Below are 13,349 nucleotides of genomic sequence, written 5' to 3'. Positions count from 1 at the left end.
TGGGGCAGCAGAGCTTTTTCCATCGCTGCTCCACTCTTATGGAACACTCTCCCTTTGGAGATTAAGTCCCAACCTTCTATGGCGCTTTTTAGGAAGGCACTTAAGACTTGGTGTTTTACAAAGGCCTACCAATAAGTTCCCTCATCTCTCATCCAGTTAGCTCTGTTTGGTTAGGCGCCTTGACGCCCATCTGGGCTTAGTAGCACGATATAAATCGGAATTAATTCATTCATATGCGAGCTATGCTGACATAAGGTACAATTAAAATCCCCCAACCAGATTATGCAAACAGGAAAATATTTAACTACGGCCTTATTTATCTCCTTTTTAAATTAATAATGACACCACAGTCATTATAATCAAAGATGGTATAATACCAATTGATTAGTAAAATTGGGACATCAATTAAGTTTAAAATCAAGATAAGCTGAAACCAAGGGAAGTCCATAATATTCACGATCTTTATCATTCCATATTTTACAGAGATTAGGGTTGCTAAACCAGCCTTTGCCCTCCCTGCAGCAGATGGAATTGCCAGGGCATTAGATGAACAAAAACTATCAATGACCACCTGATCCCTGCTCCAGGTTTCTTGGAGGCACATAATGTCGAACATCTTAACATATGATAGCCAGCCCTCAAATGAAATTCTCGTTCTAATGCCCACGATGTTCCATGAGGCCACTGTTAGGACGTGTACATTTTGAGTGGGTATATCTACCTCTCCCCCACCAGCTACAACATTGGGGTGTTTTAATAACAAAATACTAATTTCCCCATTGTGCTTCTCGCAAACTTCCGATAAGGGATGATCAGAACTGTCAACCTGATCGATTGCGCGTGAACACTCTGCCAAACCATTAGGGGAATCGGAAACTACCTTGTGTGTATTAATTCACCACCTATTGTCGTTACGGGTGTGCCCTACAATTAGTGCATTGTAGTCTATTAGATAACAAGTGTGGTGACCCAACTGTTTTGGCAAAAACAGGTACTGTTCCAGAATCGTATAGTAATGGAAACACAAGGAGAGGGGCTGGGTCGCTTGCTTGTTAGAAGAAATACACAAAGTGCACTCTCTCAGATTTCCCATTTCTTGATTTAGCAAAATATCAGCTTATCTGTTCCAAAATGTTTGAGTTACATACTAGAGGTAGGTTTGTATTGAGAGCGTCACAGGAGTCAACATTCCATTACACAGCTCTGCGGTTGTCTATTGGTTCATCCTTCTCCGAAGGTCAATGAAATAGATCCTAATTGTAAACGGGTAGCTCATTTTATAAATTGCTTTAGGGAACCTTAGTATATACGAAAATATCATTAAATCTGGAGGTTTCATGTATTTTAGACCTGGCAGTACCGGAATAATAGTCTTCAGTAGGATTTACTTTCAAGGGCTATTGCCTATGGCGAGTCTCTCTTCAGCCCTTCTCCATGGGGATCACATACAACGTGATACGAAGTTTATGTTATGTTATGTTATGTTATATAGCATTTCTATAGCGCACGGCTACTCCGACAGAGTGTCCCGGCGCTCTTCACTTGCAGCTCAGCGAGAATAACATAACAACATAGAAACAAAACAGAAAAAGTCAGAAGAAAAGATTAAAAAGCCAGGTCTTAAGGCTCTTCCTAAACAGAAGCAAATTAGATGTGCTGCGTAGGGCCAGAGGCAGCGAGTTCCAAAGCTGGGGGGCATTCAAACTGAAAGAACGCCCCCCAATACGGGCTTTCCTTACACGTGGCACCAAGGCCAGGTATAAAGCTTCTGATCGTAGAGAGCGGGCTGGGCGATAAAAAGTCAACCTCCGCTGCAGGTACTTTGCCCCCGTACCAAACAGAGCTTTATGCATAAGGGTCAAGGTTTTAAACATGATCCGTTTCCGGATGGGCAACCAATGCAGCGCCTGCAACAACCCAGAAGCCCCCACTCGCCTATGGAGCCCAAAAATAGCGCGAGCCGCAGCATTCTGCGCCACCTGCAGGCGCTGAACCAAGTAGTCCGGGAGCCCCAGAAAAAGGGCGTTGGCGTAGTCCAGTCTCGAGCCTATTAGAGCCTGAACAGTGACCCGCCTGTGCTCCTCAGAGAGTAAAGATAGAAATTTGCGGAGCATCTTCAGAATGCAAAATGTTTACATTTTGATAGCACAGACATTTTCTCACCAAAGAATAGCCAATAGTTATTACTGATTTTCTTTAGTTACTGATTTCAATTGGTTACTAATTTTCATTAGTTTCTACTGTGTTCCTAACACCTTGAGCCTCACGCCTTTTATGCTTTTTAACAGGAAGAGCTCTCCTTAGCCTTATCTCAGATACAATATGCTCGCCTACGGGTCCCTATCCACCCCAGAACCTTAAACCATTTCATAACATAACTTTAAAACCACTTACATTTTCCCTTGCTAGAACAAGAAGTAGTGCTATAATTACCTCAATTCTGAAGACAGGGTTAAGACGATTATTCCTCCATTTTGAAAATCATCAGTAAGATCACATTGGCAAGCAATTATGTCCCCATCTGCAAAACACTAAGGGGTAGATTTTCAAACATTTTGTGTTGGGTTAGCACAATAACCAGCACAAAATGATTTTTTGGGAATATACTTTCCAAGGCAAAACTTGTTTTGTGCTGGGAAGTACCCTAAAAGTAGCGCAAAGCACTGCTTTGCGTTACATAGCGCCAAGGGGCGTTACATGGATGGTACATGGGTGTTCCCATGCAACCAGCCATGCCTTTTGACACAAAACCCTATCTACAAACAATTATAGACTGGGTTTAGTGCCCAAAGTTAACGCCACTTTAATGGAGGCGCTAACAGGAGAAAGTTTTCATTTCTCTTTTTTATTTTACTTTGCATGCGTGCTGCACTGTTCAGCACACATACAAAGAGGGACAAACTTTAAAACTTGTCTAGACATGGTATTTCGTACAGGAAAGGTATCCTTCCTGTACAAAACCTATGCTAGACTCACCCACATAACCTAGCGCTACGGCGCTAAGGTGTGTGCGTGACGCTCGGCAGCTGAAATAAGGCGATCGCTAGGGAGAGGGCAGGAGAGAGCCATATGTCTAAAGATATGGCTTTCTCCTGCTCCTTCCCTGACACGCAACACAGTACAGCCCCTTTTGAAAATCTGCCCCATATTATCTAGGTAACTGTCAAGCTGGCTTCCATTCTGCACGTACTTTAGAAATCACCCTTTTTGGTATTATGGATGAGATGAGACTTGAGTTGGATCAGGGACATATCTGCCCTGATCCTACTGGACTTGTCTACAGCATTCAATACTGTAGCTCACTCTATTCTACTTGATCACCTTAAAGCTGCAGGTATTGTTAATACCGTTACTGAAGTGGTTTAAGTCCTTTTCTTACTTAACGTACACAATCAGTTGGCTACCACAATGTGCAGAATAGACAACATCTATTTGAGTCAATTAACTAAAGCCCATCTAAATAGAGGAATCAATACTTATCAGTAGCGGCTCGCTAAGGTCAGAGTGGTGGGGAAGGGACTAGGTAGGGAGTGGTGGAAATCGACAGACGATGAGATGACTAACATTAAATAAATAAAACCACTTACCTTCCGATCGCCGCATTCCCGAATTGGCAGTGTGGCGAGCGCAAGGTAAGTGGTTTTATTTATTTAATATTACTTAGTCATCTGTCGGCTTTCACCGCGCCCCGCCCCTGCCCTGTCTCACCGCTCTTACCTGTATGAGCCGATACTGGAACTTATATGCATTCAGACTGTGAGTTCTGATACTTCTTGATGGCGATCCTACAATGACCCTGGTCTTCCAGCAAGGCATGACATTCAAATGGAACTTGATGGGCAGTAACTGGTTTAAAATGAATGCGAAGGAACCTGAAATTCTGATTGTAAGTTGTAAATATATTTTTGGGCTACAAACCTACTCGCTGAAAACGTTATCCTTTCTCACCAACAAAATCTGTAGAAAGCCTTGAAGTGAAAATAGACAATGAACTATGTCGAACCAAATCTCTTCTGTAATTTCCTCCTGTAATTTTCATCTGAAGATGCTTAGAAAAATGCTTCCTTTTTTGTTCAAGTGGTATTTATTAGTTAGAAATTAAAAGAGGCATACATTCAGAAAGACATGCAATACAGGCAAAATAGTCAATGGCAAAAAAAAATAGTTGTCTCTGCCTTCATTGGGCCATGCCTTGAATATGCCAATTCTCTCTATCTATTTGTCGCCATTTTCTTACTGCACAAACTTCAAACAGTCAGAGTATGGCTACCTGTATGATTCTGATGACCCCTAGATGTTCTCAATCCTTCTGCCTATACTGGTTTCCACTAGATGAAGAGACTGTTAGTTTATATGTTGTATTCAAGGACAAGCCTCCACTTTCATCAGGAATCCTCTCAAGAGTTAGAACCCTTGGTGAACACCATGCTCGTTTACTGTTAATGTATTAGTAATTACAAAATCCCAAAAAAGCAGGGCAGGTAGCCGCAGCTTCTCAGTATTCTTGGCCAAATTATGGAATTCTCTGCTGAATGACGCCTATCAAACGGGTTCTCTTTTGGCCTTCATATGTTCGCTCAAAACCTGGCTATTTTGCCTTTTTTTTTTTCTGAATTTTCTTACCCGTTTCTTGCTCCTGACGGTCTAGCACCAAGAAACCTATGATGATTGTGCACTCTGTAAAATGTAATAACACAACATAACACTTGACTTCTGTCAGTTGCATTGATCAGCATTTTTTTTATTAAAGGACATATGCCCTACCCAATCAACTCCACCTGTAGCATTAATCTTTTTAAAAATTTGTTGAAAAACCACTGTACATAATGACACAAACCATACAAACAAAATAAGAAAGGCGAAATCGGAAATACAACGTGTAAAAAGGGGCCAGAGCAGGTACGTGAAAACTTTGAAGTGCAGGCCTTAAGAGTCATATGTTAAGGTTTTGAAAGGATGCTTCTGTTCAACATAACTCGTGATTGCTTGAAGAAATTCTCATTCGCAGTTGGAGACGAGCAGAGAAATCGTGGGCAGCTTTGGTGAAGGTCCATTTGAAGGTGGCGACCTCTCTCAAGGGCCTCCTGTGGCCAGTGTCATATTGTTGAGTCTCCAAGTGTACCTGTGCATCCAGCACTGACTCTGCAGTGAATCTATGACTAGCATGCTCCCTAGGAAATACTGAGAATGGCTTAACATTCAAATAGTCTCCTGATACAAACACCAAGCTCTTTAATAAGTTGCCTGAAGTTAGAACACGTGGGTAGTGCAAGGTTTGCTAAAAGTAGAGCATACAGCACCGGTTCAGATTTGTTGTACATGCAAAGCAGGGCCCAAACATCTGGAGACCTAAATCATACGTGAACAGCTGCCAACCTCCAGGCAGGATCTGGGACTCCATGGTATGGCACACTGTAAAGCAGATCGGATTCGCTAATGTTAAACAAGAGTTGGAAGGAGATAGGAGAAAGCAGCGATAAGGGGGTACATTTAGTATACACAAGGCCAGTGGGGCATCATTAACTGGCAGCACAGACTCACTGGAAGGTGGAATGATGAGTGCTGATGCCAGTGAGGTAAATGGCACCCATCTACTAGTTGTTTATCTTTTTCATGTACTTCCAGACAAGAGGATGGCTTTTACCACTACCGCCTCTACTTTTGCTCCTTTGCTCTTCACTGCTTTCGTTGGTTTCCTCTTCACTGCTGCTACTGCTTCCCTCTCCACTGCCGTCCTCGTCACCAGAGCAACTCTGACAGCTGCATGCCACAGCTTCCGTTACCAATAGTGTTCTCTTCTGGCCATTGGGGCAGGGAATCTCAAACTTCTTGGTTTGGGTATGCTTCACGGAACAGCACTGGCAGTGCGGCACCGGCTCCCACCGGTGGCTGTATTTAGTTGAAGAATGGCAGTACCCACTGCAGGTTTGTAGTTGCACCTTCAAATGAAAGACAGAAAGCAGAGATTAGCCATATGCATGGTCAGGCCCCCAGCCAGGTATGACATATGTGAGGTGTTCTGTACACAGAGATGAGCACTAAGGCCCCATATTACAGAAGTACCCTGGGACCGCAGTGGGCATTTGCGCTTGCTTTGTGCGCCCCCGGAGCACTTTGATATTAGAGAAGGGGCCGAGATGCTTTTACTGCCCTTCTGTAATACAGATAGCGCTGGCGCACATATAGCATCAGCGCTGTTGAGAGAGGGCATTCCCTCATTTGCATGGTGGTGTGGCCCCCTGCAAATGAGGGAATCTCTTTGCTTTTCCGCCTACACTGTATTACCGACGTGGGAACAGAGGCAAACATGTCTTTAGGAGGTGCACTGAAAGTTACTCACAAAAATGTGGCACACTTTCAGCATGCCTCCTGAAGGCCGCCTTCTGGAGGAGAGAAAGGGGGCACCATGACCCAACAAACTTCCCCTTGCCGGTGGGTGCAGTCACTCACTGCACCCGCCTGCGTGGTGGAGCTCTCTCTGACCTTTTGAAAGTGCAGATGGGTTGCAGTCTGCACAGAGAAACACGGGGCATATTTTAAACAGCCGCTCTGTATTTCTCATGAATACGCTGCCCCGAGGGCAGCACATTCTTCCGAATAGGGCGCTCTTTCCCTACTTGCATCGTCATGACGCAAACAGGAAAAGTGCACTGTATTGTAATAGGGCCTTGGGTGTTGTCTGTTTCCATAACATCATTTATCAATAGTCTCTTATCTATCAGTACTTTTTTATTTATGTTATACTCAGTTCTTTTTTGAGTGAAAAGGTGAGTGCTACCAAGAGTTAGGTTGCTAGCCACCAAACTCCTGTTTTTCAACTTTTCTGGCTAAAAGAAAGGAATGAGTGAATCACTTTACTTTTTGCCATGGAATGGCAGCCTGTTTTAAAGTCATAGGATGTACTTGTGATCTGTTTCTCATTCTGTTCGGGTGTATCTCTGCAGAGGTCCACAAATGTCCGAGGAACGATTACAACGCACCATTCTCTGTACAGTTCAGAAGATGTGAGGCACTCATGTCTCCTGATGAAAACTTCGGCACGATTGCTTGGTCACTGGGGGAAAGGAAATATTTAGCCTTTTTAATATGGGTGAATTATTCCATGCATACTCCCGTATTTCACCACTCACTGATTGAGTTTGTCAGATGAACAGCGATTATGCTTATAGGTAGCAGCCTCGCAGGGGAGCCACCTCTTAGAAAACCTCATGTAGGCGAATTAGTAGGTTCCTGCCACAGTGGCAGGCTTTGGTGGCATTGCTTGATGATTTACTACAACTGCAGGTGAGGATGTTATGTCCAAGCTGTGTTTGTTGGATCTGTCCATGGTGTTCTACAAGGTGGACTTTGACCTAGTGCCCCAGAGACTTGCTCTGAGGTTGCCATGCCAGACACGAATATTAGGTGGTCTAAATCATTCTTGTTTGGCCGCACACAAGGGCCAAACTTTGCCTTTTTCAGTCATCTGAGTGATAGTGGAGGGTGGGCTGCTATCTGCTTGTCAATGGCACAGCTGTTTTGCTTCAGTAAGAAAGGGACAGGAGGGTGCAGCCAGGGCCGGACTGACCGTAGCGGGCACCGGGCGTTTACCCGGTGGGCCGCTCGGGTGGGGTAGGGGGCGATTTTGTGTCCCTGGGGGCGATTTTGTTACAAGGCCGTTTTTGCGGCATAACTGCAAAATCGTCCCCTGTAACAAAATCGGCCACTCCCAGGGGCGCCGGCCGAGCTCTTTGCCAGGGCCAGTTTTGGTTTCCAGTCCAGCCCTGGGTGCAGCCCTCAGGTTGAAAAACAGTGGGTCGAAAAATAATGAGTCAAAAACAGAGGTTCTTCCCGTGGGCTCCATTCACAAGATGCAGGTAGGTAATAAGTAACACTGCCCAATTTCCTGAACTATTTGATCTTTCCACCACCAACTCAAAAACAGCAAAGAATCTGAAGGAGTGAGGGTTGCCAGATTATGTTTTGAATCACATATACTGACAGCCGTCGACTCATCCTTATTTTGCCTGAGAAACTGACAATAAGCATTGCATATCAATTGCAGGCTCAGTTATAAACTCAAAACTAGACTACACTTGATGCCATACTGGGCTATCTACCCACAGGACAGATTGAAGTATTTTTCAGCCAGGCTAGTTCTATGACAGGGCAAGTTTGATATCATTAGTTCTGGTTACTGTGACTTTCATTAGTACCATTAGACATGCATATCAGTTCTACTGGTGAGTTTTTGCAAAATTACGAGAGCATATCGAGTCAAACATCACACGAGATACTGGTGAGAGACTGATTTGAGGATAAAATATCATGTTGTCACCGTTTTACTGCTCCTGCAAGATCTTTTCAGCTCAAACCAGTGTCCTGTTGGCAAAGTCACGTGACATTTTACACCTATAAAATCGTGTAAAAATGTGCAAAATTCATATAATGCTAAATTTGAGAATTTCACAAGATTTTGTCAGTTTACCTTTAACTTCGCCCAGGTTTAGTCACATTCAGATTGGCCTGTTTAGTGTTTAATATATACAGTAAGATCCCCAATCTATATGTGGAGGAATTGTCATTGCATCGGCTATCATGGTTGTTCATAGCAGGCAGCCAGATCCCTCAGAACATCCTAAGGACCACATTTTCGGAAAAGAGGGCGTGCAGGTTTGATGTCCTGCAGCCACAGACAGGTTATTCTCTTCCCAAAAAACTTAAAAGTAAGGCCATTCGGGTAAGCTGAGTTACTGTTCATTTTCAAACTCTGTATTTCATATTGGTACATCTGTAGAAGCTAATGCCCCTTAATGTACGTTGCAGTGTGCGGCAAGTACATGAATAAATGGCCTAACGACCACAAAAGTGTGTGGCAAATAAATAAATAAACTGAAAGTGGAAAAGAGTCCTCCACGCCCCTGGGAAATCCTACCAAAGTTGTCAATCCTTAGTAAGCTGGAACGGTTTGCTACCAATTTCTTAAATTTCCCATACGCTCAGTCCAGGTTGTGGAGCAATCCTATATTCATGTGTTGTTGCCTCTGTCAGAAGCATCCACTCACCGTAGCTTGGCATTCTCCTTGAACCAGCTGGACTGCTTTGGGCACAGTGTGGCATTCGTCTTTTTTCTTCTCTGCAGATTAAATGAAAATAATGTATAAAAACATGTAAACCGTGGACAACGTATTGGAGAATGTATAAATGTTATGTCCACCTTTGTGTGTAACCGCTATACATGAGGGTTTCTTTAAGAAGAAGCGATTCATAAATAAGAATAAGGACCCCTTCTTTAGGTTATTTGGGGGCATATTAACAAGGGCTTTATCTCCGCTTTTTTGGCTCCGCCGACCTCCAAGAATACAGACGCACCTACAGACGTCTCTAGAAGCTATGGAGAAACAGCAAAATCTCAGAAGACCGTACCACCGTCATAACAGAATACCACCAACTCATCGGATCCACCAAAAGGACCTTCATCAAAAACAAAATCCATGGCGACGCAAGCAACTCCATGGAACTCTTCAGCATCATTCAGAAATTCACCAAGTCCCCCAGTGAAGAGACGGACGTCACACCCTCCCCGGACCTCTGCAACAAACTCGACTCCTACTTCCACCTGAAGATAAGATCCCTCTACAACAACTTCAACGAACAGACTCCGTACACCGAACCCCTTCCTCCCCCCAGCAATGACAGCCAGCCTACCATCTCCTCCTGGACCCCAGTCACCACCAAAGACACCGCATCAACTATGAAGGTTATTCACTCAGGAGCCTCCACGGACCCCTGCCCTCCGCACATTATCCACAGAGCTGCCGCCACCATAGCACCTGATCTATGACGCACCATGAACGCCACTTTCGAAGCAGGCACATTCCCCGACGACTGGAAACGTGCAGAAGTCAAGCCCCTCCTCAAGAAGCCCACAGCAGATCCGACGGACCTCAAGAACTGCCGACCCATGTCTCTCCTCCCCTTCACGGTCAAAGTCACCGAGAAGATCATCAACACCCAACTAACGAACTTCATCAAAGAGAACTCCATCCTCCATCCTCTCAATTTGGATTCCGCAGCAACCACAGCACCAAGACCTCCCTACTCGCCGCCACAGACGACATCCCACCCTCCTCGACCAAGGCCACACCGCAGCCCTTATCCTGCTTGACCTCTCTGCAGCCTTCGACACTGTCTCCCACCGCACTCTCACTGCCAGACTCCATGACACTGGCATACAGGGAGCCGCCCTTGACTGGCGAGCTCCTTCCTCACCGGCAGAACCCAAAGAATCAGACTCACGCCCTTCCTCTCCTAACCCACAGAGATCAACTGTGGAGTGCCCCAGGTATCGTCGCTCCCCCCCATGCTCTTCAACATCTACATGGCACCCCTCGACAACATCGTCGGACAGCATGGACTCAGCATAGTATCCTACGCCGATGACACCCAGCTCATCCTCTCCCTCACTAAGGACCACCAGACTCAGCTTACAGGAAGGAATTAAGGACGTTGCATCCCGGGTGAGCAGCAGCTGACTGAAGCTCAACTCAGAGAAAACAGAAGATCTCGTCCTCGAACCCTCCCTCTCGCATGGGACTTCACCTGGTGGCCCACCACCCTCAGCAGCCCCCCAACCCCACGGACCACGCCCGGAACCTCAGCATCATACTCGACTACGCCCTCACTATGAACTGACAGATCAATGTTGTTGCCTCCACCTGCTTCAACACCCTCCGCATCCTTCGCAAGACCTTCAAATGGATCCCCCAGGAATCCAGAAAGACCGTCACCCACACACTCATTACCAGCAGACTGGACTATGGAAATGCCCTCTATGCCGGAATCAACAAATCCCTGCTCCGCAAGCTCCATACCATGCAGAACACCACAGCCAGACGCGTCCTCGGCATCCCTCGACCTGAACACATCACCCAACACCTGCAACACCTCCACTGGCTCCCCGTCGAGAAGAGAGTAACCTTCAAGATACTCACCCACGCCTACAAATGCCTCCATAACACTGGACCCCAATATCTCAACAAAAGAATCTCCTTCCATTTACCCAAGAGAAACCTCAGATCCGCCAATCTCGTCCTCGCTGAAATCCCGCACACCTGCAGAGCAAGAACAGGTGGAAGAGCCTTCTCCTACATCGCGGTTAAGACGTGGAATGAGCTCCCTATCAACATCAGACGCGCCCCCACTCTGCACACCTTCAGGAAGAACCTCAAGACATGGCTCTTCGACTGACCCGGAGCTGCAGCAAACTCCCCCTGCACCTTGAGACTTGGACGGATTAGTAGCGCGCTTCACAATTCCCTGATGGATTGATTGAGTGAGTGTGAACATGCACTGCAACTTGGAAAAATAAACTCTTGTGGCAGGTAAAAACCTCCTCTTAAAATATGAATAAGCCACACGTATGTGAGTCTTATAGCCCACAAGTTAGGGTGCATTATATTTAAAAGTGGGACATGTATAAAATAATATTATCATGTCCCTAAAATGACAAGGCACTAGAAGTTATTTTCACTGTGGCAGGTCTAGCTGTCCTATGTAGAAAACCAGATTACAGATTAAAATACTAATACTGTATCTGTGGAATGGGACCAACTAGAAAAACAATTAAACAACTATTTTTAATAGTTATTAAAAATCCAATTCAATGATGAAGCTGTTTTTTAAAATAAATATTAAGGAAACGTTTTAGAAAGTTACCTTTTCCCTGCTGAAGCTCCTTGAAGTTAATTTGTATTGGCTCTCCAGCTTCTCTCAGTTAGTGATTAACCTTGAATAGTTTTGCAAAAGGTGTGAAACACCTCCCAGAAAAAAACAATCAGCTGGCCTGAATGGACAGAGATGACTCCTCTGAGTTCAGCAAAATATGAGGATGGGTGCGGTGGGCCTCCTTATGAAATCACAGTGTCAAATCTTGATTGACAGCTCTATTGATCCACATGTAACTCTTGGACATACTTGAAAGTTAGAGATCAGGATGCTAGGAACAGTGTTGTGTATCTACTGTCTGCCTGATGGAAGACTCTGCTTTTGTCCTTCCAGACTTCAGTCTCTGGGTTTGTTATGGGCACAGTGCCCATCACAAACTGGATTTTAGTGTTAGATCTTAAATGAGACTAAGATTACCATAGTACACTCCCCACACACACCCCAAACATAACGGCCCTAGCTTCATATGGGTGAAGATTTACATTGTCTTGAAAATGCCCTAACACATGGAATTTTGGGCCTGTTTCAAGTAATACAAACAGGAACTGCTGAAAAATAGGTAGAGTATCCTCTGGGAACTTTTACCTCATTGGTTGTGGTGTGCTCAGGAGTCATTCCCACCCACTAGCAAGTGTCAAGATTAAATATGGCAAATCCAAACACCCACTTTGGAAATCTCTCTCATCCCGCAGAAGATCAGAAGAGGACTGGACCTGCTGTGTGTGACTTGAGAGGGCTGGACCTGCTCCCTTTTGTACCCAGGACAATGAAATTGACTCCAAGGGTCAGTTGGCTGACGTCTTGTTTGGCTACATGGAGACAACAAGATGCAAGAGGCCTTTTCCTGGATGTATCCATATGACAAGAGGAAACTAGACCTGAACTGGACCCTGCTGTTGACCCTGACTTGATACCTGGTCTCTATGTTCCTGTCTAGAGGTCCTGGGGAGCTTTAGAAGTGTACTCCGGTGATGGATTGAGATTTAAAACTGGAAGTCAGAAGATAAAATCTCTGAAGAGGAAGAACCTAGTTGCCTGTTTCTGGCATGCAATCCATTTAGGTCAGCCTAAAATTGTGCTCAGGTGCGGAGTTAATTATGATAGTAGATCCATTCCCCAGTTTAGATTTTCTGTCATTTTGTTTAATATTTTTTCCTCTATTTTTCAAGTTTGGCTTGGATTTTAATTTTATTGCATTTTGACTTCATTCCTGTTTGGTACTACATAAATACTTTACACAATGCCCTGAGGTAAGCCTGTCTGTTCTGTGCCATAGCTACTAGAGAGTTGTGCTCAGGTTAATTTAGTGACTTTAAATGTTCACCCACACAAGTGATGAACATTTCTGGAGGTGGGTAGTCACCCGCCACAAATAATAAACTAATTTCTTACAAGTAGCATTACATATGGTACAGGAATAATTCATGGTTAATGTGGATTGCAGTCTAATATTACAACTGAGTTTTCTGGTGACATTTACAAACAACTCCAGCTCAGTCTCTAATCTAATGATTTTTACCCATGTCATTCTGTTTTATAAAATAGCATGTTTATTATGCTTTAAATGGCAATAAGGAAATCTACTTTGCCTGCATAGATTGCATGGAGAAGAATACTATTCCATCAGAAGGTATTTTACGAAT

The 13,349-nt window shown here is 44.5% G+C and overlaps 1 protein-coding gene across 1 annotated transcript in view; it reads right to left on the bottom strand.

Annotated features, from left to right (window-relative positions):
• Window positions 1–4,711: 4,711 nt before the first annotated feature.
• Window positions 4,712–13,349, bottom strand: part of LOC146809467 (integumentary mucin B.1-like) — a 32,264-nt gene continuing 23,626 nt past the window's right edge. The window contains exons 10-11 of the mRNA XM_085616309.1: window positions 9,045–9,115; window positions 4,712–5,939 (exon numbers count right to left, since the gene is read on the bottom strand). Of these exons, the coding sequence (XP_085472435.1) occupies window positions 5,595–5,939; window positions 9,045–9,115 (416 nt within the window). The 3' untranslated portion in view covers window positions 4,712–5,594. The remainder of the gene's footprint in view (window positions 5,940–9,044; window positions 9,116–13,349) is intronic.

Source organism: Triturus cristatus, chromosome 7, assembly GCF_964204655.1.
Source record: "Triturus cristatus chromosome 7, aTriCri1.1, whole genome shotgun sequence".
NCBI lineage: Eukaryota > Metazoa > Chordata > Amphibia > Caudata > Salamandridae > Triturus > Triturus cristatus.
The sequence above is the reverse complement of the archived record's forward strand: the minus strand, read 5'-3'. Positions and strand labels throughout refer to the sequence as shown.